Source organism: Podarcis pityusensis (genome assembly GCF_964106645.2).
Source record: "Podarcis pityusensis genome assembly, chromosome: 12".
NCBI classification, from domain to species: domain Eukaryota; kingdom Metazoa; phylum Chordata; class Lepidosauria; order Squamata; family Lacertidae; genus Podarcis; species Podarcis pityusensis.
Window position 1 is genome coordinate 20,653,245 of NC_138037.1, and position 27,432 is coordinate 20,680,676.

General features: G+C 43.0%; 1 protein-coding gene across 3 annotated transcripts in view; it reads left to right on the forward strand.

Annotated features, from left to right (window-relative positions):
* The first annotated feature begins 12,826 nt into the window (after positions 1–12,826).
* Positions 12,827–27,432, forward strand: part of ODAD2 (outer dynein arm docking complex subunit 2) — an 83,750-nt gene continuing 69,144 nt past the window's right edge. The window contains exons 1-8 of one of the 3 annotated variants that reach the window (XM_080975277.1): positions 12,827–13,179; positions 14,076–14,235; positions 14,528–14,779; positions 21,876–22,033; positions 22,350–22,545; positions 23,353–23,459; positions 23,769–23,905; positions 25,344–25,460. In XM_080975277.1, coding sequence (XP_080831403.1) covers positions 14,556–14,779; positions 21,876–22,033; positions 22,350–22,545; positions 23,353–23,459; positions 23,769–23,905; positions 25,344–25,460 — 939 coding nt within the window. In that variant the 5' untranslated portion in view covers positions 12,827–13,179; positions 14,076–14,235; positions 14,528–14,555. The remainder of the gene's footprint in view (positions 13,180–14,075; positions 14,236–14,527; positions 14,780–21,875; positions 22,034–22,349; positions 22,546–23,352; positions 23,460–23,768; positions 23,906–25,343; positions 25,461–27,432) is intronic. The other 2 variants (XM_080975276.1, XM_080975278.1) reach the window with 2 other exon arrangements.

Below are 27,432 nucleotides of genomic sequence, written 5' to 3' on the forward strand. Positions count from 1 at the left end.
AATTGCCAAGCCTGCTGGGCTTGTACAGACAGGAAAGAAGGTGAGAAAAAGTCTGTTTCCTTTATTTGGCCTTAAAAAAAGAGATTTTGTTTCCCATTGGTCCCAGTATGCCAGGAAGATCAGTCTATCAGCCTCTGTGTCCTGTTTCCTCTCGTCTGAGCCATGTCAGGGAGATGGAAGATCTTTGCTATTGGATCTGTGATGGCTCATTCAACTCCAGTAACTGCCTGATGTGGTAACATTCAGTAAACGCCATCACAATGCGCACCATAATGGGAAATTAGCCTGGAGCAACTATATATTTCTTTTACTACACATTGCATAAGGTCCTTGTACTTTTTCAGTTGCTTTCTATAAAGTACCAACAATGGGAATCAAACCTGATGTTACGCATATAAAAAGAATACTGTTACTATCTGGCAAAAACATATGTAATCCAGTTTTACTATTAAGCTTCTAATGCCACCATTTCAAACAAATCGGAGTAAATAACTTTCTGGAACTGATCACGTGACTTTTTGGAAAAGCAGCATTCAGAAATAAAGAACTTTAAAATAAATGCATCTCCAATTCTTCAATACATTACTGGGCATCCAATGAAAGAGTCTGGGAGTAAATCTCTAGTGCTACATAAAGTCCTAATTGAAGAAAAAGGAAACCATTCGATTTGTTTCTTCCAACAATAAAATATGTAATTACCAAACCTGGAAGGCGTTGGTTCCTTCAGCATGGCTAGAATGGCTCCAGTTTTTTCAGCGAAAAAGCTTGATTTAGAAAAGTTATTACCAGAAAAGGAAATGGAAAAAAAATGAAGAGTAAATGTACCCATATGGACGATTGGAATATCCATGGCAGAGACGTTGAGAAAAATACCAGAAAATTGGCTGAATGAAGAGTATCAGAATGTACACTATGCAGGAAGACACGTATTGTAACACATACTTGTGCTCTGGTTAAACAATATAAACCGCGTTGATAAAAGGGCATCTTTTGTTCTGTAATTTGGCCACCTAATTGAGATGGATGTAGAATGAAACCTGTAACCCCATTTTAACTTCCTTCTTCAACAGCATCCGTATGTCATCCAAGTGAGAGGGTTAGTACTGGGGGAAGTATTCCTTGGCTTTAACATAATATTTCTTTATATTTCACTTGACTGCTGACATAATATGATCAGTATGGTGACGGAAACCAGATACAACTGCAAAGGATTCCCCACCCCTTAGCAGCTCTTATTTAACCAAGCTGCAACCAGTCCAGTTTATTTTAGAACCTGCTTTCTTAGTGGAAATAAAGATTGATTTTTGTCACCACCAAAATCTTGCAGTTGCAAAATGTTACAGTCTGCTTTGCAATTGTACATTTGCCTCTAGCTCCTTGAAGGAAAACTGGGAAGGCAACATTGCGGCTACACATTTTTATTGTCCCAGAGAATATTTGTGCATATTTATTTCTGTTTAACAGGGCAGCCTTCCCTAACCTGGTGCCTTCTGGATGGTTTAAACGACAACTACAACTCCCACCAGCCTTAGGTTTTGTACACAGTACACATTTCAAAGCATGTTTGAAGCACATTCTTTCCCTCAAAAGAATTATGGGTGGCGCTGTGGGTTAAACCACTGAGCCTAGGACTTGCCAATCAGAAGGTCGGCGGTTCGAATCCTCGCGACGGGGTGAGCTCCTGTTGCTTGGTCCCTGCTCCTGCCAATCTAGCAGTTTGAAAGCACGTCAAAGTGCAAGTAGATAAATAGGTACCGCTCCGGCGGGAAGGTAAACTGCATTTCCGTGCGCTGCCCTGGTTTGCCAGAAGCAGCTTAGTCATGCTGTACGCCGGCTTCCTCGGCCAGTAAAGCGAGATGAGTGCCGCAACCCCAGAGTCGGTCACGACTGTATCTAATGGTCAGGGGTCCCTTTACCTCTACCTAGTTTACCCCTCACAGAGCTACAATTCCCAGCCAGCCTTAGCAAACTACAGTGCCCAGAATTTTTTGAGGGGAATAATATGCTTTGAATGTGCTTTGAACATGTAATGAGCATGCAGCCCAGTCAGCATGGCTGTGCTGATATAGGGTGATAGATATCTGTTGAGAATCAAGACCTTGGCGCAATCGGAAGCGGCAACATTTTGCAGAGCAAGCTGCTGTCCCATGGCCTCCTCAGAAACCCAGAGCATAGCTGCAGCTTCCCAGTGGTAAGGAAGACATGTTCTGCAATTGTTGAGAGGCACTTCCATGCTATCATTTTTTCTTCTTTCAGGCTGAGCCCCAGTCCAAAATAAATCTGTTTGATGTACCTATCTCTACCTCTGCCATGTTGCGGGGATGGGAAGATGCTGGACCAGAGCCTGCAATTTGACTATATTTTGAATATATAATTGACATTGCATGTTAACAAGATACCCCAAGAGATCATATGAAAAACAGGTTTTGCATGTCAATTATGTTGGTTTTAGCTCGTATGCTTAACCAAAGGTCTCTGGGAGCTCCTGATTTTCTCCTTGTTTAATCCCTTGTTTCATTCCACTCCAAGAGAAGCAATGTAACTCTTAAGAACAGCCACAAACCAGAATACTGAAAGGGGAGATTCACAGATTGTTTATATTGAGATGATCACATAGGTTCCAATAAGACCATAAAAGGGTATGTTTCTGCTAATCACTCCATTAAGAATGAAAACTAATCCCATTTTGCTCATTTTTTTCCACCTGATCTCTCTAGCCACTCTCCTTTTTTGAAATATGTACCAAAGCAGTAGATTGCATAATGCCAAAGCAAATAAAGCCACAGAACGAGGAAGGTAGAAAACAAGAGCACAATGTTATTCTGATTTTGAAACGTGCATCATCCCTCCTTTTTTTATTGGTTAAGTTCTCCCTAAATCACATTAAGTCTTGGATAGTGTGCCCTGCATTCCCATCTGGAAGCCATTTCAAGAAGTGTCCTGCAAAATCTCATTCCCTGTCATTGTGAAGAAAAGCAACTGCCTGAATATTATTAATCCTCAATTTATTATCCCAAATATCTTGTCTCACTTTAGGCAGCCTTTATTCTTCTTGAAGATTGCTGAAAGCATCATCTCTTGGCCAGACAGCCTCTTCTGAAAATCACATACTTTCCCCCCATCATGTTGAATCCCATTGGAAAAGACTTCATCCCCCCCCCCCCTTGAATTCACAACTGATACCTTGAGCTGTCTGCTGTTCAGCTCTTAAACCTTGTTCCAGTCCAGGTCATCTGACCTGTAGCATGTGTTCACCTAATCAAAAAGTAAACAGGGATTTACTTATTTCTTCCAAATGCCATAATGGTCAAGGATGCAGTTGCTAAAGACTGCTTGGATAGTTCTGAAAGATGCTGGTTTTGGAAGTAATCTTGACTGTTCCTAATAAATAACTTACAAAGTCAAAAACTGGAAATAAGTCAATTTTCAAGGAACAGAAAATACTGTCTCTATCTGGAAAATATCAGCTGAAGCTTGTAAATATATGCTTTCCCAGTCTCATAGTCAATCTCATGACATGTGCTCAGTTGACACTTTTTTCTTGTTATGAGGAATGTCCCATGCCTGATTACATTTATAAATAGCTGTTCCACCTTTCTTCATCAGCTTTGCAAAATGACAGCACTACCTTGGTATCTTCATACAGAATAAAAGGCAAATCAGAGTTTGTCTAATGACTGTGGTGAAACTTACCGAAAGAATCAGAAATCAAGAGAACAAACTTTTTAGAAAGGAATAGAAATGTTTTCTTGAGTATTTACAAACAAATTGTAAACAGATCAAGACATTGGCAGGATTGTTGTAAAAATCTGCAGTTTCAAAAAAAATGTATATGAGTTGTACATGAGAATAGATGAAGAAAAGTTAAGATAATTTGGAGTATGCAGGAAATGATGAAAGTAAATGTAAAGAACCGCAGAAAGAGTGGGAAGGGAGTCAAAATTTGAAATGTTAGAATGTTTGTTGAATAATTGTTGTAAATGAAAATTATAAATAAAATTATATTTTAAAAAATGACTGTGGCTACTAAGGTGGTATCGATGATGCAAATCCCATTGATTATTTTTGTTGCCTAGATGAGTGGCCATTGTAGTAACACCCAAAACTTCAGAGTGTTGCAGCACTTCAGAAACTTTCTAGTCTATTGTGGCATGAGTTTTCAGAGACATTTGCTTTCGCAAAGTAGACATTATGAATGCATGCATAAATTGCCAATTAAGCGTGTGTGTAAATAGAATTCAAGTGGGACCTACAACAAAGTCTTGCAGTGTGGGACGAGTGATCCTGTTCAGCATTCCTGACAGCCATTTCAACCCCCCACATTTCCCCATCCCCACCCAGCACTCAGCATTCTATGACCACTTAGCATGCTGAGTTTTCCGTGGGCATTTTCCCCCTAAATATTTTTTTTGTAGTTCTGCAAACCTTGAGCTTCCCCTAAGGCTGCCGATAATCTTCTTATGTGTGGATGTTGCTGCTTTAGCTACACAAGGACCCATACTATTAGTTTGCTATTAGTATACAGGAAAGCTTTCCATGCCAGTCTCTGTCTGCCTCGCATTTAATGAAAAAGACAGTTGATTGACCAATTTATTGTGGTGTGAACTTCCAATAGTCTCTGAGGTGCATCCAAATGTTGAAACGTGGTTTCAGGTTCTGGAAATACTATATCTGAATACATAAGAAATATTTTTATACTTTCCCTCTCTTATACTATTGAGGCAGGATCTTGGATTCTTCTTTTTTTGTAGCATTTTAATGTTTACCTGCTAAATTTGGCACAACTGGCATAGAATACTTTGTTTTTCATAATACTCGATATTGTGGTGTAAGATCCTGGTGGTACTTGGAACACAAGACCTAATGGCTAAAGTGTTTGTGGCTTTTAAGAAAAGGATGACTAAGGGGGAAAACACGAATAAGGTTTATGAAAGTATGTATGGTGTAGAGAAAGTGGAGAGAGAGAAAGAATTTTTTAAAATTTCTTTCCTGCAATATGAAAATCTGGGGTTCACCGAATGAAGCTGATTGCTGTAGATTCAGGACAGACAAGATACAATCCAGCTGATGTATAGAATTCACTGCCGCAGGATATGGTGCTGACTCCTTTAAAGGAGATTTAAGCAAGTCCATGGATAACAAGTCTATTTGTTATTTAGTAATGAAAACAAAATGGAGCCTTCATGTTCAGAGGCAATGCAAAGCTTGCTAGAAAGCCACATCATAGGAAAGCATCCAACCTTATGCCCTGCTTGGGGGTTTCCAGAACCATACAGCTACCTACTTTGGAAAACAAAATACCTAGACCTTTGGTCTGATCCAGCATTACTCTATTTCTGTTCTTATGTTATAGCTGGGATGTTTAGAGCCTCCTCAGCAGCCCCTTCTCCCAGTCTTGCTTCCTTCCCCATTCTTCTCTCAAGCAGTGTTTTAAAAGCATTACAGTTATTTGCATATTGGCAAGGGAAGCGGTGGAAGTTGTGTAATTAACTACATCACCTAGTCTCTCCCTAAAATCTATGTGCACAGTTGCTCTGATTTGTGCATAACACTGCTACCTATATGCAATGTTAATGATGAAAAATGAGCTCAAAAATACCTGTTCAATCCAATCTGGCTTCCATGATGATTTATTGGTGTAGCTCACTTTATTAAAGAAACAATCTATTTATACACACACACGCCAACACACACATGCACCAGTGGCTATGCTTCATCACTGACTGATAAAGGTGACTGAGAAAAAATGAATGAGTAGTGTTGCCAGTGTGAAAAAAATGTGTCTGTGTGTGTTTTAAAAAGACTCTGATTCTAATAATGTCGGTAGAAACATCTCAGGTGCTTAAAATCAACAGACCGTATTTATATGACAGTTACATCAAGGATAGATATTACCTGTTTTATTGCAGTGAACAAGGAATTTATAGGCATAATGTTCCAGATTTGAGGCTCTCTCTATTTCATAGTGGTAAGTTGTTGACACTGGCTGAACGTTTGATTTGAAACAGTGTTTTAACATCTACTCCCCATTCACTGATATGTGCAAACTCAACCAGCTTTTCCATTCAGCCACCCTATTTACGTGTCCCTCCCTCTCCCTATTCATGTACTAATCTCTTCCAAGCAACATAACCCATTCATAGTTAGTCACATAACCCAGTCATATACTGTACAGTCATGCATCTATTCACCTTAGCCAGTCTAACACTGCCCTGTCTACTGTCCTGGGGGAAAGATCCTGTGTTATATATTTGTATTGTTGGCCCATGGATTTTAAAATGCTGTGGGTTTTTTTGTAACTTGTAAGCTGCCTTGAAAGAACTGGTACCCTGAAAGGTGGGATATATCAGGGTGGTTGTTTTTTTAAATCGGTGGTTGTTGTTTTTAGGTGGGCTGTAGTGTAATTGCAATAAGTAAGTAAGAAGTACCTACCAATTTGCTGCCATCCTTTTGTGGTGATGAAATTACCATATTTTTCCGTGTATAACATGCCCCCGTGTATAAGACGCCCCCCTTTTTGGGGGGACTCCAAATTAAGAAAATACCTGACCTACGCTGCCACTAGCGTTGCAAATGTCATCTATCGACTGTCCCCTCACTTGCAGAAGCCGCCGATCGTCTGCCTAATTGCTGCAGCGACAGCCAATCAAGCCCAGCCCTTGCGGCAACCGCCAATAACACGCCCAATAGCCACTGACAATCTCTGGCTCCCGGCAGCAACCAGTGACACGTCCCCACTATGCACTATCCGTGTATAAGATGACCCACATATTTTAACATGAAATTCTAAGAAAAAAAGCCTTGTCTTATACACGGAAAAATACGGTACTTGAAAATTACTTTAAAATGGGACTGGATAAATTCCTTGAGGACAGAATGACTAGCAGTCAGGATGTGTATAAGGAACATCTAGGTTCAAATGCACCATGCCAATGGATCCCTGTTATTGGATGAGGGCTATTGTCTTCCTGCCCAGCTTGTTGGCTTTCTGGGGGCAGGTGGTTCAGAGAACAAAAATGCTGGGCTGGATGGAGATTTGATCCAGCAAGGCTCTTGCCTATGTTAATTCTCACCACCAACAGCCCCATCTGGCTCAAGGTCTTCAACACGGGCGATTATTTTTTAAACTCAGCAACCGGAATGTTCACAAACCATTCCACAGCATGTAAGCAGTTAAGCAAGGCAAAAGGCACGAGTTGAGTGTTCAACAATCTCAAAGTTTCAAACAATGTAGTTTGCATCTACTCCATTTTTTTGTCATATTTATCTGATTGGGGCAAATTGGCAAGCCACTATCTTCTGTCTGTGTTCTTTAATTTGATATGGTTTCCATACAACCATAGCCTCGACCTAGCCAATTATACAAAGTTGGCTTTGATTTCAAAAACAGATAACTATTTTCACTGCTGGCTTCTTGAAGGTCAACAATATAGAATATTTCTTGGCATTATAGTGCTTTCAATACATGCAATATACAGATTGGGGGCAGGGGAAGTAAGTCTAGCAAAAAGACATATTGCTGGTTCTCTGACAGACAGTAATTTACCGCTGATTAACTCAGTGTAACAGTCTGGCTTCAAGACGAGCTCTTGAGAATCGGTGAGAGTGTGGGGCCCTCCATGAGGTCAGTAATCAGCTTTTCTAATTGACCACAGCTGGAGCAAAACATAGGGGGAGATGAGACACAAGGTCCACGCTGTTATATGGGGGGAAACCCATGAGGATTTTAGGGATAAAGAAGGAGAATCTCTTCCTGGAGAATATGCTCCTTGCCAACTCAAAGGCCAAAATTAGGGCCGGAGGTGAATGATGCTGTAAGGAATGAGCATTTGGAAGCCTGAAATATCCCATGAGGGTTTTATTTCCACGCAATACGCTGGAGTTTTAAGTTGCTTTGAGAAGCAATGCTTAATCACTTATTTCCTGCATTTGTGTAATGATGAATGTTGAGATGTTAATATTTCTTAGAAATATTACCCAACTATTTCCTAGTCAAGAGGCCGTGTTTCCGTAGAGGAAAATATGGGTGTTCTTGTTTCTCTATAAATGGCAGTGGGTACCTGTTAAGTTGTGGGTGAACATATCAGACGACACAGCAATTCTTCAAACAGCTCTTGTTTATTCACAGGCCAGAACAGAACTGAACTGAAGGGTTCAGCCAGCCTGCTTATATAGAGCTCCAGAACAGCGTAATTGTAACAACTTTCTGTAACTATCCAATCACTGAACGTCACTTTCGATCCCTTATTTGCATATGTGGACCTGAACTATCTACAGTATCCCCCTGCTGGACCAGGGTGAGAACTTCAGTACATAACAGTACCAAAAATGGGCACCTTGAAAGATCAGCTCCTGCAGCCAATGGTCTTTATTCCTCTGGGAAAAGGCAGAGGTATAATGGGCTCAGGTGGTGGTGGGGGGGTCATGTGGCTGCTGCTATTTGTGTGATCATGTCAGGTGCCAGTTCACACAATCAATGCTTCCGCATGACCCCAAAATCCACAAAACCCATTCCTCTGGTGGAATATCCTCAAAACATTGTGGCTGTCTCTGAAAATAATTGACCTCAACCAAGCATAAGCTTGAATAAAATATGTCATATTATTACATCCATGCAACATTTGAATTGTTAATGTGTTCTAAGAATGTTTCCTTTTTGGTTTAGGAAACCTTTTTAAAAGTTTTCATTTGCATTTACCAGGTGTGGGGAATTTTGACTTAAAGAGCATGACTTGTGCAGTGACTGTAGGGCTGTGAAGATCTGCACAGACTGAAGTCAGTGGACCACACCAGTTGACCTGCAACATCTGAGGTTTATGGCTCCATGCGAGCTGTTTTAAAAACAGGTTATAACTTGTGGTGTTCCACTGCCTGGATGCCTCAAAGAAAAATATACAAACTTGCCTCTGGTTCTAAGTTAAGAGCCTCCAAGCACAACTTGACTCATAAACAGATTATGAGCCAGCAAGAAGTTGTTTACATAAGCCCCATGATGCTAATTGATATTTTTTAACCTAGTAGGGAAAAGAGCTGCCTTCTCTTCACTTTTTAATAATGTTAAGTCTAGCATTCCTGTGAATTCAGCCATGCCCTATATACTGGTAAATTAAATGCCAATAACCATGTCATCTTCAGAGCATAGTGAGTAGTATAACAGATTTCATTAGAAAAAGCACTGTGGCACTTTAGAGGCTGACTGATTTATTGTCGTATTAAGGCATATTTGGTTAAAAAGCACATAAACTACTCTCGGAAAACCAAAGAATTCAAATTTTACCTTCTGAAAATGTCAGATAATACTAAATAATCATAATCATAATCATAATCAACAATAATATAGAATGTTTCAACTTTAAAAAATGAAGGGTGCTAAAAAGTTGTAACATGACTTAGGAATTCAAAAGATATTTCGGTTAAATTAATATAATTTTGTTTTGCTTGGTAAGTAAAATGTGTGTAAAATTGCTTGGAAACCATAAAAAATGATTGCCAAGTACTTGAAATTTTGTTGTTGTTGTTTAGTGTTATTTAGTATTACCTGACATGTTCAGAAGCTAAAATTAAAATTCTTTGGTTTTCTGAGAGTAGTTAATGTGCTTTTTAACCAAACGTAGATTTACCAAGCTAAATGTTGTCCAATCACAAAAATAATAGCAGTTTTGAATTCCTCACACCCAAAACATATTTTTAAGACTCCTCCCTGAAGAAATTTGCAAAAATTAAATTTCACCTCCTGAAATGATACACCCTGTTTTGCCAATGGTCTTTCATAGCATATTTCTCCATGGATAATGAAAGGTGACCAGCTGAGGCAGTGAACAGAAAAGAACTGACAACTTGGCTATAGAACAAAATGAATGTGCTGCTGTGATTATTGTATACTTATCTCCGGCTATTTTAAAATCTGGACAACAGACATAAATCAGGGGATAGGGTTACCATACCCAATGGAAACGGGGGAACTGGCAAGCCAATTATTCATCCGACTATATCAAGGCAAATTTTGTCTGGGTGAACACTCATACTGACAAGCCCTGAAGGGATTTTGAGGGAAATAAAGAACAACTCTTGCTATGTTTGCTCGTACAGAGAAAAGATACAAGCTTATATCATCAGCTTGTGGAGATAAGCAAAATATGCATAAGGGGCAAATCTATGTAGGTGTCCAGAATTTCTCTAGAAAGAATTTTTACAAGTTTTGGAACAGATGTGGGTTAGATACATTTTGATATATTATCAATCGATTTAGAATATATGAGAAATAATCATGTATGGTAAAACATATCAAACTTCATTTTCCCACTGCCTGCCAGTGAAGAAGCACTTTGTAAAAATGAAGTCAAGTAGATATTTGACTAGGTCTGAGCACTTGTTGGGGGCTGCTAAGTAGATTTGAAGGGTTTGGTTTCAGAATTGAACAAGTGTTTTTTTGCAAAGCACTTTAAAAAAGAAAAGAAAACAACATATGTTAAGCTTGGAGAAGGATTTGGAGATGGAAATAACTGAGGAGGATTGGGCAGATATATGGTACAAAAACAAACCCATTTAAGTGCTTCTCTGAGGGAAGTTAATTTATAAGATTTTGAGCAGGTGGTATGTAACATCTGTGCACATTCAATACATATGTAAAAAGAGTAATAGGGTCTGTTGGAAATAATGTGGGAAGGGAGGCTCCTTTAAGCATATATGGTGGTCTTTTAAATAAATTCAAGGATTTTGGCAAAAAAAAAATATAGGAGTGGATTAAAAATATCAAAGGCCATGATATTCCCCTAGGCCCCACATCTTTTTGAATAGGGTTCGAAAGATACTGAATGTTATACTTTTAAAGAACTTTTAATTTTGTTAATAGCACCAAAGTTACATATAGTCCAAACTGGAAAATTACTCAGGCATCTACATTTATACACCTGGTATACAACTATTGGGATATTTCAGTCATTCATTAGGTAATGGATCTTATGCAGACAGTACAAGCTCTTTAGATGGAAAGTGCATTTCTTGAAAATTGGAAACCCTTTTCCTTAGGCCTACAGATATTGACAAATTGCTTAGCCATTAGAACATAGCCTCCATGACGCTACAAAGAATGTAGTAAAAGGTATAAGCAGATAAGAAATCGTTTCATGCCTGGCGGGAGTATCCAGTGGCATAAGGTAATATAAATTTAATTTCATATAAATGTAGTGAAAAGGTCCTGCACTGGTCTTATTACACTAAATTGGTCAAAACAATCCCTTGGTCTCCTACAATGTCTGTATCTTCCATTTGCATCTCACAGCAAACATTACATGGGCAAAATTATGCAAACAGCTGAGAGACTGGATGGGTATGATTCTGGAGCAGCTTTCCTGCCAAGTCTAAGCAACTCAAAGTGAAGAGAAGCAATTTTCTATTATTACCACTTGGTTTTCATTCCTTCTCTATACTGTATTAAATCTCCAAATGAGAGAGAGATCATGCACAACACAAATTAGTCTTTTTTTATTAAGTTTTTGTGTTTTATTAATGGCTACTTTTTGTTTTTTGTGCTCACACAGGTAATCAGTCTCACAATATGTAAATAGATTGCTTCTCTTACACTATCATGTGTTTGTTCTGTTGTGTCGTTTCCCCCTTGTTACACACTGCTGAGCAGTGTGAAGTTTCAGCAATCCCAGCACATACCTTGGGGTTGGTTCTCTTGGAATGAAGATAAATGAGACTGTTAGTATTTTTATGACATAATGTTTATTTACACACATATACAGGCTGAGCACATTAGCTTTCTATGAGAACCACCCCTCCCATGCCCTAGCATTGGATTTTGATCCAGAGCAACTCAGGTCTCTGCGTCCAGTTTCAAGACAGCCTGGCTGACACATTGATCACATCACATCCAGACAGGGGAAGGAAAAAGAAACCCCATCCAGAAAGGTCTCTGTCCATTTGCTTCTGCAGCAACAAATCATTTGCACACTATCAACACTTTACTTATGCAAAGGCCCATTTTCCCAACAAAACAGAGTATGTCAGGCTAAGCTTCTTCACTTAGCTTGACTTGTTTAAACATCCCTCGTTCTGCAAAACTGAACGTCACAGCTCTGTAACAGTATTGGAGAGGATCCCCAAAATCCATTTTGTCTAATCCCAACTTTACTGTCACTTTTGTATACTTGAAAAGAACAATACATGCATTGATGTTTTCCCCACCCAAACATGAATAGCCTGAATCTGAATACTAAAAAAGCATTTAAATGTTATAAAGGGGAAATATTCTTATTGGGACAACGCATGGTGAAATATATCCCTGCTGTTGTCCTTCTATCTTTGAAACACTGGGACTTGTGAGTTAATTTTATGGTTGCTGTTGCTGTAACTTTTATAGTTCCATTTCGGTTTGTAATTATGTTCACCTTTTTTGGCAGGGGGTGCTGAAGAGAATAAAATTATGTATTCAAAAACGAACCACCAGTGATGATTTAAGCAAGCATTTTAGGTGTTGGCTAAGGTGTTCATCCTTACACAGTTATTTAGGCAAAAGAAAGATCAAGCATGCCCTGGCAGATCTTGGAGGACCTGCGGCAAGGGCTTCTGAATGATCCCCAGTCATTTAACAACAGCAACAAGAAAAAAGGCGGCCACCCTCTCAAAACAAAAATAAAACACTGCTTCGAGATACCCCGCAGTACAGCGTGTGTGTGCGCGCGCGCGGCGCGTGGTTGGCGGAGAGGGTGGTCGGCGAGACGATTGACGTCTCGAGCAGCCAGTCGAGGAAAGGGACCCCCACGTTGCCGCAGATGCGTCCCTTCCTTTCGGGAGGGCGGTGCTTTTAGGAGGACCCCCCCCCCGAGGAATGGCGGTGAAGGAGGCGCCTGCCTTTGTTTACGGGAGTCTCCTAGCAACCGCAGGGCTCTGGTCCCTCCGGTCTCCATGGCAACCACGCTGCGCTTGTTCTCCGGTGGCGGCGGCGGCGGCACCTGCGAGGGTCGCGGAGGAAGAATCCGGTCGGGGAACGAGGGGCGGCGAGGGAGCCTCGGGCTTGGTGCCCCTGCCTTGTTTCTGGTCCAGGTCACCCGACTGCTGTCCCTGAGGGGCTTCCGCGGATCCAGCTCAGCCCGGGATAAGGAGAACCGGGACTGTGTGGCCACAGATACTTGTGTGTGTGCATTTATATAGCTGTTCCTCATCTTCCTGAAGGTATTCAAGCGGGGGCCTGCTCAGCACCCCCTTTTCCTCAGCCAATGACGGGGGTGTGTTTGGGTGGGTGGGGGGATGCTTAGGGGGCGCCCGTCTGGCAACTGGGCTCTTGCACCCATCATCATCTCCTGTCCTTTTAGCTAAACCAGAAAACCGTAGCCATGAAATTGCCAGCAACTGCATCGTGCTATGAAGCAACACGTGTAGAGAACGAAATTCTAGGTTACTGCCAGTGATTTTGTTGTTACTAGTCCTCTCTCTTGTCTTGCTCATTATGGTTTTATATATATCGTTACAAAGCTTCTTTTCTGAATGCGGGTCCTTGACTGTCCTAAAGAGATTGGCTGGTATTTAGAGCAGTGGTCGTCTTCAGCCTTTTCAGACCCAGGAGAGAGCTTTTGCCCCAACGCAACATGTGTTTGGGGATCCACTTCTTAATTACACCTGATTTGCTATTTATTCTGGAGGGGTGGTGTGCTTGTTATGAGCCAGCCTTCGGCCAGTTGTGACCCAGCAGTTGGTCCTGACTCACCAGTTGAAGATTAAGTTTTTGGATAATTTGGAGAAGGAACCCCCTACAAATGGTTTTTTTGTGTGGTGGTGACTTACATTTTGCCCACTTTATCAGTTCCCAAGTCCATGGCTGAATTTAATGCTTGATTGTACTTTGCTATAACAAGTTCTGGGTTTTCTTACCTTTTTAAAAAAGCTTTAGAATGGGAAGACCCACGTTCAATTCCCAGCTCAACCTGAAGTTCAGTAACTTGGGTTGCCATATTTCAAAAAATAAAAAGTTGCTCCCCCCCCCCCCCAAAATAGGGGAGGTTTTGGAGCTGTTTCCACTGCTTTTTCTATTGCATTGCCATACATCCGGGGTTTTCTCTGACATTTTGCAGATTTGGCAATGTTCCTTCCTGACGCCATTTTTACACCCGAAAGCTGGGACATGTCAACCAGCCTCACTGCTTTTGTGTGGTAATGGCATCCTGTGCATTAGGTGCAAAAGAGAGCAGACCTGTGTGTTTAAAAACTACGGAGAAGAGGAAATTGAGCCAGGTAAAATGTGTACAAGTGCAGCTGAGAAAAGCTGTACGGGCTAAAATTCTCTCATACAGCTATCAATACCCTTTACAGAGTGTGCTGGGATTCTGCAGGACTAGGGATTACTGCATTTATAAAATCTAGTAGTAAGCAGTTTTGAGAGGATTGCATGACAGGAGATGTGCATGGCTTTGTCCCTCCTGCCTTTAGACTTGCAACAGCAAAATCTATCTTCATTGGACCCTGGTGTCGTTCTATATACAAAATATATTTCTAAGTTTTTGTTTTCTATATTCCTTTCGTGAAGGGAAAGGACCCTGGGATGAGCCTACGCCATGGGAGTAGCATTGACAAGAGCAGCTCAGTGGACTGCCGCTGGTTCTGGAAAAGGAACGTTGGAAATCACACCACTGAATGAATCACTTTTGAATGAAATCATTAAGTTTACGGAAAGCTTTAGCAACAAACATCCTCAAGAAGCTGCCTTTGTCTTTAAGGAACCACTTGAATGGCAGACAAAACTAGAGCCTTCAATGTTTGAGTCAGGCTATGAAGTCAGGTAAGACCAAGGTCAATGACCATTTCTGAAATAATGTAAGTATAAAAAGTGAAGCCTGCCCATTAAGGTTATTGTTCTTTATCACTCCTTTATAACATATCAACATTTCTTGCTTTCTGTGTATAGATGTTGTAGGAAGTAGGCAGAATGGAAAACATTATGTTGTGATTTGTAACTTCCCATTCCACCCCTTTGGGGCCTCCTCCTATTACTTTGCACTTACATTTTCACACCATCCGGAATTCAATAGATTTCACAAGCCTGTGCATAGATTCATAGTGACGGAAGCTCACCAGTTCTTGTAGTAATAGCAAAGGGGATATTCCAACCCAAGTTAAGCACTTTGTCATTGATTCAATGGAACATAAATCTTATCTTTGACTCTGTTGTACCCAGAGGTATCTGTGTTTACTGATGCTCTGACCAGGCATGCATATTAAAGAGGTCCTGAAGAAGAATGACTGTAGAGGGGTAGAAAGCATTGTCAGAAGCAGGTTTTAATCCCTCTGCCTCTTGAATACTCCTACTACATTCTTTTTAAACAACTTGCATCACTCTTGCAAATTTTGTATTGTGTACAGTACATCCAGTAGATGCAGTGGCATGGCTTGTATGTCACAGTAAACCACAGTTCCTTGGTAGACTTTTATGGCAGAAAGAAGAAGAGGTGCAACCCAGACCGGAATAGCCAAATTATGCAGGGAATGGGTTTCATTCCCATTATTGTACATTCTGTGGAAAAGGCAACTGGAATGTACAAGACCGCTAGGAAAGGGAAAACACACACCTCCTAGGAAACAGGGATGATGGAGAATGGTGCAAGATGCACATTTAACCTTTGCCCTTAAGGTATTCCCTAGCAAATCTCTTCCGTAATCTCTGATATAAGTGACTAGGCATCTTACTTATTTATTGCATTTATAGCCCACCTTTTTCTCCAAGAATTTCAAGGTGGCATACATATAGTTTTCTGCTCATCATCATTTAATCCCCACAACCTTGTGAGATAGGTTATGTGATGGGACGATGAGCTGCTTGTGTGTAAAATCCTAGTCCCTCAGAGTTTGGTCAAGTTTGCAAACCTCTGTCTGTAACGGAGTCCCTTAAACATGGCTCCGTCAGTCGCTGGCAGATTCCGACAGTGGTTCCTTTCGGAATCGCTTCCAACATAAAAGCTCCTTAACGGAAACACGTCTTCTGGACTCTCTGCGTGACAGTTTCCGGCGAGGAGTGGGTGTCCCTACAGGAGGTCCTGAAACCTCCCCACTGTTTTCGCTGGAAGTGTCTCTGAGCCATCCCTCCAGCTCCCTTTCCCTCAGCTCAGCTCCTCTCCCCCTACTGGTTCCCTCTTCAGCTGCTGAGTCTCTCCCAACCTGTGTGAGCCCTTTCACTTCCCTTCCTTCCGATGGCAGTTCCCTGACATCCACCTCCCCTCCAGGGCCCCCTTCATCCCCTCTCGCCCCCTCCTCTACGGGCGGTGAGGAGGCAAAACCCCGGAATGAACTTCCTTCATCTTCCGATGTCCCGAACACTTCTCTCCACCTGTTGCGGTTCCTGGTCTCGAAGTACTCCTCCTCCTCAGAGTCCATCTCCCCTTCCCCTTCCGATTCCGAGAATCCTTCCAACTCCTCCTCCTCATCTGTGGTCCCAAAGTATTCCCTCCGGAACCTCTCCACAGGCTGAGGTTTCCTTGGGAACCTTTGATGGAACGTTTCTATCAATACCTCGTCATTGATATCTTCTGCCATTACCCAAGTGTTTTCTGACTCCGGTTCTCCTTCCCACGCTACCAAATACTCCACCTGATCCCCCTTCCATCTGGCGTCGAGGATTTCTGCCACATGGCTGCTGCATTCCCTTTCTTCTATGACCGGTCCCCGAGTGGCCATCCCTTCTCGTCCCCCCTCATACGGTGACAGTAACGACCTGTGAAATACTGGGTGCAGTTTCATGTGGTTGGGTAACCGGAGCCTGAAAGCCACTGGGTTGACCTGTTGAATGACCTCAAAGGGACCCAATCTCCTGGGTCTTAATTTCTTACAACCTCCTTTGAACGGCAACCCTTGGGTTGACAGCCGCACCCTATCTCCCACCCTTATGGTTTCACCTTCCCTTCGGTTCTTGTCTGCCTGCCTCTTGTATTCTTCCTTCGCCCTTTCTAAGTTGAGTTGGAGCTGACGATGGATTGCTTCCATTTCTTCTACAAAATGCTCGGCTGCCGGGACACCCCATCTCTCCCCTTCTCCCCCTGGGAAAGCCCTGGGATGACACCCATAATTAGCCAAGAAGGGGCTCATCCCTGTGGACACATTCTCGGCATTGTTGTAGGCAAATTCCGCCAGCGCCAACTTTTCTACCCAGTCATTCTCTCTGTCATTGACATAACACCTCAGGTATTGCTGGAGGACCCCGTTTGCTCTTTCCGCCTGCCCGTTGGTTTCAGGGTGCCGGGCAGTCGAAAAGTTGACCTCCACCTGCAGTAAGCTCATGAGCTTCCTCCAGAACCTGGAAGTAAATTGTTTTCCTCGGTCTGAGACCACCCTCAATGGCACCCCGTGCAACCTAAAAATGTGTTCTACAAATAACTTCGCTGTCTCTTCCGCCGTGACTGCATGCGAGCAGGCTACAAAGTGGCACATCTTTGTTAGTAGGTCTACCACCACCATGATGGCTGTTTTCCCCTTGGACTTCGGCAGATCAGTCATAAAATCTATCGACACTGCCTCCCAAGGTCGTTCTGGGGTTGGTAAGGGTTCTAATAGCCCCGCCGGTGCCCGCCTCTCCCCTTTGGCTCGCTGGCATTGCTCACACCCTCTTACATACTCCCGTACATCTTCCCTCACCTTAGGCCACCAAAATTCCCTGGTGACCAACCACATGGTTTTGTGTTGTCCAAAATGCCCCGCCGTGGGGCTGTCGTGCAACTGCTTGAGTACCCTCCCCCTTAAGTCTCCTTCAGGGATATACAGTGCCCCTTTGTAATACAAAGCTCCATTTCTTTCCTCGAAACCCCCTGGTTCCTCTCCCTCACCCCTAAGACCTCTGAGCTTATTCTGGGCGTATTCATCATTCTCTGTTTCCTCTACCAGTTCTCTTTGTCCCACCAATGCCGCCCCACACACCCAGCGGTCCTCTGGAATGACATGTCTCTCTTCGGGTGCTCCCTCCCCCTCCAAATATTCAGGTTTGCGTGAGAGAGCGTCCTCCCTAATGTTCTCTGGGCCTGGCACGTAACAAATCTCAAAGTTAAATTTGGAGAACTCCTGGGCCCATCTCACTTGCCGTTGGTTGAGCACTCGTGCCGTCCTCCAATACTCTAGGTTCTTGTGGTCAGTGCACACTTGCACCTTATGTTGTGCGCCAATTAGCAGGTGCCTCCATCTCCGGAACGCCTCATGAATGGCTAGTAGTTCTCGGTCATACACCGTGTAGTTCCTCTCGGATTTGTTCAGCTTTCGCGAAAAAAAGGCACACGGTCTCCACTCTGACTCCTCCTTCCCTGGCTGCAGAAGCACCGCCCCAATAGCTCTGTCTGATGCGTCAGTTTCCACTCTCATCGGTTTTTGTAAATCCACATGCAGGAGTTGTTGTTCCGAGGCGAAGGCCCTTTTTAGTTCCTCAAATGCTCGCTCCGCCTCCTCAGTCCAAACGAACTTCTTCTTACTGCTGAGACAGTCCGTAATGGGCGCCGTCAGGTGGGCAAAGTTTCGGATGAACTTACGATAGAAGTTCCCAAATCCTAGGAACCTCTGCACATCCTTCCTTGTTTTGGGTGTTTTCCATTCCAGCACCGCCTGGACCTTGCCGTGATCCATGGCCAATCCCTTGTCTGACAGGCGATACCCCAGGAATTCCACCTCCTTGGTATGAAACTGACACTTCTCCAGTTTCACCCACAGCTGGTTGGCTTGCAGCCTGCTCAACACTTCTCTGACGTCTCTCACATGCTGCTCCTCATTCTCAGAATACACCAACACGTCGTCTAAGAAGGCCACACAATTCTTGTAAAGCAAAGGCCCCAGGACGTGGTTCATAAACGATTGAAAGCACGCGGAGCCTCCTTGTAGGCCGAAGGGCATAACTAAATATTCAAATGCCCCCAAAGGGGTGAACATGGTGGTTTTCCATTCATCCCCCTTCCTTATTCGTATCAGGTTGTACGCCCCCCTTAGGTCCAGTTTAGTAAAAATCTTTCCCTTCCTGACCCTTGTCAAAATGTCGTCAATCCTGGGCATAGGGAAAGCCACTGGTTCTGACACTGCATTTAAGGCCCTGAAGTCACACACAAGCCTCGGCTTGTTCGTGTTTTTTTTATCCACAAAAAACACTGGGCTGCCCCCCACCGCCCTGGACTCTCTGATGAACCCTCTCTTCAGGTTCTTGTCAATGAACTCTCTTAGCTCCTGCATCTCTCTGTCTGACATGGCGTACAGCTTGCCTACAGGGAGCTGTGCCCCAGGGAGTAAATTGATTTGACAGTCAAAGGGTCTATGCGGGGGTAGTTGGTCAGCTTCCCTTTCGCTGAAGACGTCGCGGAGATCTGCGTATTGTCGTGGTACCTTCACGTTCTCCGTTACTTCAGTCCCTGCTAGGGTGGCTTGGGCCCCTGCCAAACCCTTTCCCTCTTTGCAGTGTTCTAAGCAATGTGCTGAACCAAAAGAAACCACTCTCTGATGCCAGCCCACCAGCGGATCATGTAACGCTAGCCAGCTCATCCCCAATATAATGGGAGCTCCTCCCAAGGTGGCCACATTAAACGCTATCAGTTCGGTGTGCCTTGCCACCTTCATTATCATTGGGACGGTCTGCAAGCTGACTTCTCCTCCCAACAGCTCCCTGCCATCGATCGTGGTCACCTGCAGGGGGTTGCTTAAAGGGATCGTCTGTATCTGGTGTTCAGCTGCAAACTCTTTGCTCATGAAATTGCAGGAGCTGCCTGAGTCCAACAGCGCCTTTATCTTTAGAGGGTGTCCGTTTGGCAGCTCTAGCGCCACTTCTATCACTAGGGCGGGTTTAGGAGGTTCTGGCGTGGGCACTTTCACTGCTCTTTGGCCTGGCTGCTGTGCCCCGACGGTGGCAGCCAGGCGTTGGCTTTTACTTGCTTCGGTATTTCTTCCTCTCTTCCCTCCACAGCTCCTACCATCCCTTGCCATTCCTTCCTCTGGGGGCAGACTCTGGCAAAGTGACCTGGCTGTTGGCAGAGATAGCATTTCCGGGCGCCTTTTCCCTCCTTCTTTCCCCCCTCACTGGGCTTTGAAACTGCGCGCGCGCGCGCTGTTCCGATTTCCATCGGCTCTGCCGGCGGGAAAGTTGGCTCTGGAATGTCTGGAATGCGGAACTCCTTCCAACGTTCCCCCTTCCCTTCCCGCCTCTCCAATGCTCTCGCCTCCTGGCGCGCTCCTATGGTCAGCGCTGATTTGGTCAGCTGGTCCATAGACTCCGCCCTGGGCGCCCGGGAAAGTTCGTCTTTCACAGCCGAAGAAAGCCCTTCTTCAAAGAGCATTTGAATGGGTTCCGCCGATAGATCCCACCCCAATTTATGGATCAACATGGTGAACTCAGTCCAGTACTCACGGACAGATCGGCTCCCCTGTTTGCAAGCCATTAACTGTCTGCGGACCACTCCCTGTTCAATATCGCTGGAAAACATCAGATCCATGGCGCGAAAGAACTTCATCGTGTCCTTTAGGACGTCACTATTCGCTGCCATCAGGGGTCTAACCCAGTCTCTCGCCCCCTTTTCAAGATGCCCAATCACGAAAGCCACTCGTGATTCCTCGTCAGGGAATTCATCAAACTGCAGATTGAGGGCATATTGCATCTCTGTCCGAAAGCCATGATAGTCTTTGGGCTCCCCCCCAAACTTCTGCACCAATCCTGGTACCTTTCTGATGAGCTGGGTGTCTTTCCCCTTTTTGTCTGCATCCTGAGCCCTCCTCTCCTCAAGCCTCGCCGTCTGCAGCGCTAGCTGGACCTCCAACCCCCGGTACCTTTCTTCCAGGCTTGGACCCGCTCCAGCTCCTGCTTCTCCGGTTCCGGCTGGGTTGCTCATGATGCCTTCTCCTGCACAAGCTGCTCACGAAGACTGTCGGAATGCTGTGATGGGACGATGAGCTGCTTGTGTGTAAAATCCTAGTCCCTCAGAGTTTGGTCAAGTTTGCAAACCTCTGTCTGTAACGGAGCCCCTTAAACATGGCTCCGTCAGTCGCTGGCAGATTCCGACAGTGGTTCCTTTCGGAATCGCTTCCAACATAAAAGCTCCTTAACGGAAACACGTCTTCTGGACTCTCTGCGTGACAGTTTCCGGCGAGGAGTGGGTGTCCCTACAGGAGGTCCTGAAACCTCCCCACTGTTTTCGCTGGAAGTGTCTCTGAGCCATCCCTCCAGCTCCCTTTCCCTCAGCTCAGCTCCTCTCCCCCTACTGGTTCCCTCTTCAGCTGCTGAGTCTCTCCCAACCTGTGTGAGCCCTTTCACTTCCCTTCCTTCCGATGGCAGTTCCCTGACAGGTTAGTTAGGCCAAGAGGCAGTGACTGGCCCCAGGTCACCCAGTGGCCAAGTGGGGATTTGAAACCTGGTCTCACTCCCATGGGAAAAGTGAAGTGTTGTGCATTTGAGACACTGCTGAGATGAGGACAGAGCATGTCCCTGGGAGGCCTCCATATAACCCTCTTCAGATAATATGCCAGACACAGATACATTGTGCTTCCAAGTGTCAGTACATGAGTCCTCTCTTATGTTCCCCCTTCTCCGCAATCATAATGGTGAGTATTTTACTAGCAATTGCTGTATTACAACTGCTAAGTGAATACCTGTAACATCTCAGCGATTTACAAACATATGATTAAAGCTGACGTTGTCTCTGGAAATATTATCATAGACTGGAAGGAGAAGAGCATGTGCTATCACATAGTGATAGCACACATATCAATGTCCCTTTTCCCTGTTGTTCATATCACAACTTTAGGTCTCTCTCGCAATTTTTTCCAATGCCATGTATGCTTTATTATAAAATTGTTTTCATAGGTGTGGTCTGTTAAAAAAATAAATCCAGTTGTTGTGAATTCTTGCATATTAAGTTGTTGTTTTATTCTACCAGTGAAAAAACAGCTAAGTCTCAAGAATTAGACAAAGATGGGCAGCCACTGCTCCTGCTCAAAGGATCAACTATCAGCGTTCGCAGTTTTGCGCAACTGTCTCGTTTGCTACATGTCGCTGGAGAAAAATGCCTAAAAGAAACTCGTGCATGCCTTGAAGGTATTCAAGACTTATTTGCCCACACAACTGGAAGCTTCTCAGCCATACAGGGATGCAGCTTTTTTGACCCCATCCATGTTTTGCCTTTTTCCTGCCTTAAAATGAATATAAAATATGACAAGGACTAACTGTGAGGGGAATCCCATTGTTATCTTTGTGTAAAGTCAGAAACTATGTTAAAATTGAGTAACCTTTAGGCCTATTTAAAACATTACTCTGTGCTATTCATGCAAAGTTATTTCATGTGAACTTAAGCTGTTAACTTCCTGGTGTGATGTTTATCTGAATTTCTTACACTACTATGAATTCTTTACAGCCAATAGAGATCCCATTGTGAAAATTCTTGGCCCCGGTTATGGGACAATTGAAGGAGAGGATATGTCCATGCTTCGTTTACTAGACAAAATGAAAAAGGAAGAGGCTTCTGATAATGAAATGAAAATGAAGATTTCCTTACTTCTCCAGCAACTGGATATGCAACTACTTAATAGCTCTTTAAAACAGATTTCACAGTGAGTGTATTTCAGATAGTATTCGTTATATATATGTATTCCACTTTATCATGCCAAAACCTAAGCCTCTCATGCAGGCTTACTTTATGTAAGATGTTACAGTAAGTGCCACACTTTTAACATAGGGGGAGGGGGGTGCCAGTACTGTGTTCCCTTGCGTACCCTCAGAAAAAAACCACTGGTTTTAGCAAAGAAGGTTTTACACTTAGCTTTATTAATTTGAAACCCAAGTGATTTGAAAGGGATTTTTTCAGGTTTGCAAAAATTAAAGGTATGAAAATATCTTTAATGTTTTCTATAATCTTGCTGTACAAATATGATCTTAAGATAAGTTCAGGACAGACAAAATGAATTATTTCTAAACAACTGAATCCACTCCCACATGATATAGTAGGGCCTTGGACAGCTTTAGAAAGGGATTTGACAAATTCATGTATGATTAGGCTATCAATGGCTACTAATGCTGGTTATATATTACCTACAGTTTGAGGAACAATATGACTCTGAATGCCAGCAGTAGAGATCCACAGAACTGAGAGAGCAGTATATAGTGCCCAAGGCCACTATACAATTTCAAACTTTTCATTAAATCCAGATTTGCCCTTTCCGAGAAAAATGTGATTAAATTTAAGAACAACAACACTGTCGCTAGTGACCTGGTTGCACCATCTGAATGGCCTTGTTTGGTATATCAAGTGTCCATTTGGAAGCCTTGGTTTAAGAAAGACCCAACATTCCTTTCTTCCCCATTAATACTATAAATATCTGCTTGACAATTAGAATATAACTCATTTATTCTAATTACAGAGAAGTGAGGTTAACTCCAGCTGTTGTGAAAAATGAAATAGAACTCCTTAAACGTTTCTCGGGAGCAAAAGAAGATGCAGTCCTTGAATCACTGGAATATACATCAGGTCCAAACTCTACTTTTTATCCATATCTTGTTTTTGTAATTGCACAGTCATTGAAAATATAGGCTAGTATATTAGCACCTACGTTATCGGATGGCTTATCAGCATCCATTCAGCAGAAATCTCACTCTGCCTTTGCCCTCATGTCCTTCTTTAAGAGCTCCAAAGTGACTGATGAAATATCTCAGGATTTCACTCTTCATTTATATTAATACTAACAATTTTTACTATTTTAATAAAATGATTTCATGCCTCTATGCTAGTCATATACATCACAACTATGGGCCAAACATTGCTGTTGTTTGATTACAGACTATGAATTTTCAAATGGATGCCGTGCCCCACCTTGGAGACAAGTCCATGGTGAAATTTGCTATTTGGCCATTAAACCAGTTGACACAGATCTTATGTACGTCACTTGCAGCACGGCAGGAGTATTTTTAAATGGAGTAAGTAATACTTATATTCAAGAGTAAACCTTGATGACATTTATAGTTAAGAACATGCCAAAACTTCAGATAAGTTGCATTTGTCTATGAGCAGCCAGTTCTGAACCAAACATGGGAACAGGTCAGTTAACCTAGATCAGTGTTTCTCAACCAGGGGGCATGTGACAAACTTGGGAGAGGTGGAATGTTTCCAAAAAATATGTACAATATAAGTAAAAAAAAAAGTCACAACATTTCAATAAAATAATTAGGAGAGCCATGTTTGAAGGCAGGGGGCTTGGGATTTTTATGTTAGCTAAAGTGGGGGGCATAGATTTTAAAAAGATTGAGAAACCCTGATTTAGATGCTAGTACTTCTGCTTAGCGGGTGGCGCTGTTGGTTAAACCACAGAGCCTAGGACTTGCCGATCAGAAGGTCGGCGGTTCGAATCCCTGCAACGGGGTGAGCTCCCATTGCTCGGTCCCTGCTCCTGCCAACTTAGCAGTTTGAAAGCACGTCAAAGTGCAAGTAGATAAATAGGTACCGCTCTGGCGGGAAGGTAAACGGCGTTTCCGTGCGCTGCTCTAGTTCACCAGAAGCAGCTTAGTCATGCTGGCCACATGACCCGGAAGCTGTACGCCGGCTCCCTCGGCCAATAAAGCGAGATGAGCGCCGCAACCCCAGAGTCGGTCACGACTGGACCTAATGGTCAGGGGTCCTTTTACCTTTACCTTTACTTCTGCTTAACCCTTTACACAGGTTGAAAAGGGACTGTGCCAAAGAAAGTGCTCAGTGACTCATTATTTAGCCTTATATTTCCAAACAGTTGAGAATGTGTATGTCAAACTAATGCTCCCCCGTGTTTAAAGTCCACGTCATGCTATCCAACATGAGTAATTTCCACCTTTTTTAAAATTAGGGAGGCTTTCAAATACCAAATTAACTCAGCACACAGATGTTTTAATGCTTATTTCACCTCCTGCATGCTTTACCTTTTTGTTGTTCTTAATGTTACGCTTTTTATACCTCAGTTTATAAATTAGAAAACAAATTGCTCTCTGATTACAATAATGATTTATCAAGAAGATACATGTAAACTCTCAGAAATCGTTGTATAAATAAATAAATTAAATAAATGATACTGCTGAGAGAAGCTGTGACAAAAGGAGAGAAAAGAGTGGACTAATGTTGCACTGAGTGTTGTGTTGAGCAACTTGCACTCACCTTCAGCCTCATGAGCAATTTCAAGGCAGAGTGGACTGAACCACACTGAATTATTTCAAGACAAGGACTAGAATCCTGAGCACCTATATTAGGGAGTCCTGTTGAACTCAACAGAGCTTACGTCTCAGATATACATAGGATTTCACTGTAAGTCTATGATTCTGATGACTGAAACATTTTGGTTATGAGATTATGCAAGACTGGGAAGTAAGTAAACTACTCCTTTTTTTACAGGGAAGGGAAAAAGAGAAGAATGAAATCAATTACGAGAGAATGAGTGACATATACAAAGATCTTGTCACGTTTTTAAGGGAAAGATCAGCAACATTTGTAGAAAACATGGCTAAACAGGTATGCATTTCAGACTTACTCCCCAATAACCTGTCATAACAGTTTGCAGAGATAAACAGCTGAATTGTTTTTATGTTTAGGATGGTATTTATTTATTTTTCCATAAAATTTATGCATTAATTGTAAAACAACAGCAGCAGCAACACCCCGAAGTGGTAACGGCACATACACAGAAACACAAAGTATTAGAAATGATTGGCTTACAGGGATATGGAAATAAGTTTTACCATACAATCATATATTTCATAGTTGTTCATTGGGGTTTGTCTTCAAGGTACATGGGTATAGGATTGAAGTCTTAGGAACTTATCTGTTTCTATATACCTTTTTCCAGAACTGAGCTGGTTTTATTTTGCATTATGAATGAAAACTGAGTTTCCAAAAGCATAGGATAAAAGCACAGTGTTCAAAATAGTAGAACTGCAAGTTATGCAAACAATTCTAAAAAGTAATTGTTACCTAAGTGTGTAATACAGTCCCTTGACTTCCAACTAAAGAAGGTGAGAGCAGGAAAAGAGCTCTTTAGATTGAATATACTTAGCCTTAGTCAAAGGCATGGGTAGGCAGACTAAGGCCTGGGGGCTGGATCCGGCCCAATTGCCTTCTAAATCCAGCCTGCAGATGGTCCGGGAATCAGCGTGTTTTTACATGCATAGAATGTGTGCTTTTATTTAAAATGCATCTCTGGGTTATTTGTGGGGCATAGGAATTTGTTCACACACACCCCAAAAAAAGCTTGGCCCCCCACAAGGTCTGAGGGACAGTGGATCCGGCCCCTTCTGAAAAAGTGTACTGACCCCTGGTCAAAGGCTTATTGTGGCTTATTGGAGAAAATTGCTGGGATCTGATGCACTAAAAAATGTTTTATTATCCTTATTACAATTATTTACATCCCATATTTCAGAAGACAAGTCTTTCTAAAGCAGCCTACAAGTAACATTTAATTCCTTTAAAAATAATAATAAAGCAAAATAAAGAATATCAAGTTAAGAAAAAGACTCTTCTCACAGGGCAGTTTTGGGCAGAAACTTTGCCTGCCTCTCACTGTAAGTCTTCCTAAAGATGTTGCCAGGTCTACAGTTTTTGCCTTCGAGTCTGCACTGCCACTCCCCTCTCCCTGACTTCCACACCTTGGGGGGGGGGTCTCTCACCTTTGGGGGCCACCCCAGCCCAGGAAGCAAGAAGTGGCAAATGAGGTGTCTGGCTCCAAGCATTGGGGGCCTTTGCTGCTCATGGGGTGAGTGGGGAGCTGTTGCTCCAAGAGAGGCCAAGCAGCCTTTCACCAGCCTGGTTCGTGCCACATGGGACACCTGACTCACAGGCACACGCAAGGCTGGCTGGGGAGAGGCTGAACCTGCTCCCCCAGAGCTCCAGATAGAGCGAGACAGGGACAAGTGTCAGCAGGGACACTTGGTGGGCATGTCTCGGTCTCCAGTGATGGTGGCTTCTCTTCCACCAGTTTCCCCTAAATCTACAAAGGCAGTGTGTGCATGTGTAGATCAGATAAACAAGTTGTTGAAGGGGGTCTCTCTTTCGTAAGCCTGGACTTCTGCCAATATATATTGCATTGATTCTGGACTTTTCACCCAGGTCCTAAGCACATTTCTTTGGAAGCTATATCAACTTATTTCCATGGCTTGCCTAGGATTGCAGCAATTGGCAAAAAGCTGCTGCTCTTCCTTTAGAGTCCTACACATGGTTTCTCTTTGAGCAGACGCCCAATTCTTAAAGCAGGAAAATATTGTATTTTAATGAAAAAGGTCAACTGTCTTTGACAGTGCATTCAATGATCAAAACCATTCCTCTTTTTAGCTTTGCCCCTTATGATTTGAATAAAAGGAATATTTCTCCTTTTACAAGAATTGTCTTTGGTTTAAACGTCAGACACAGTCAGGGTGTTTCCAGCTCGCACAGCATGTGTTGCCACCATGCTAAGTAGTTCTAAAATCTAAGTATTCCTGGCTACTCTGGA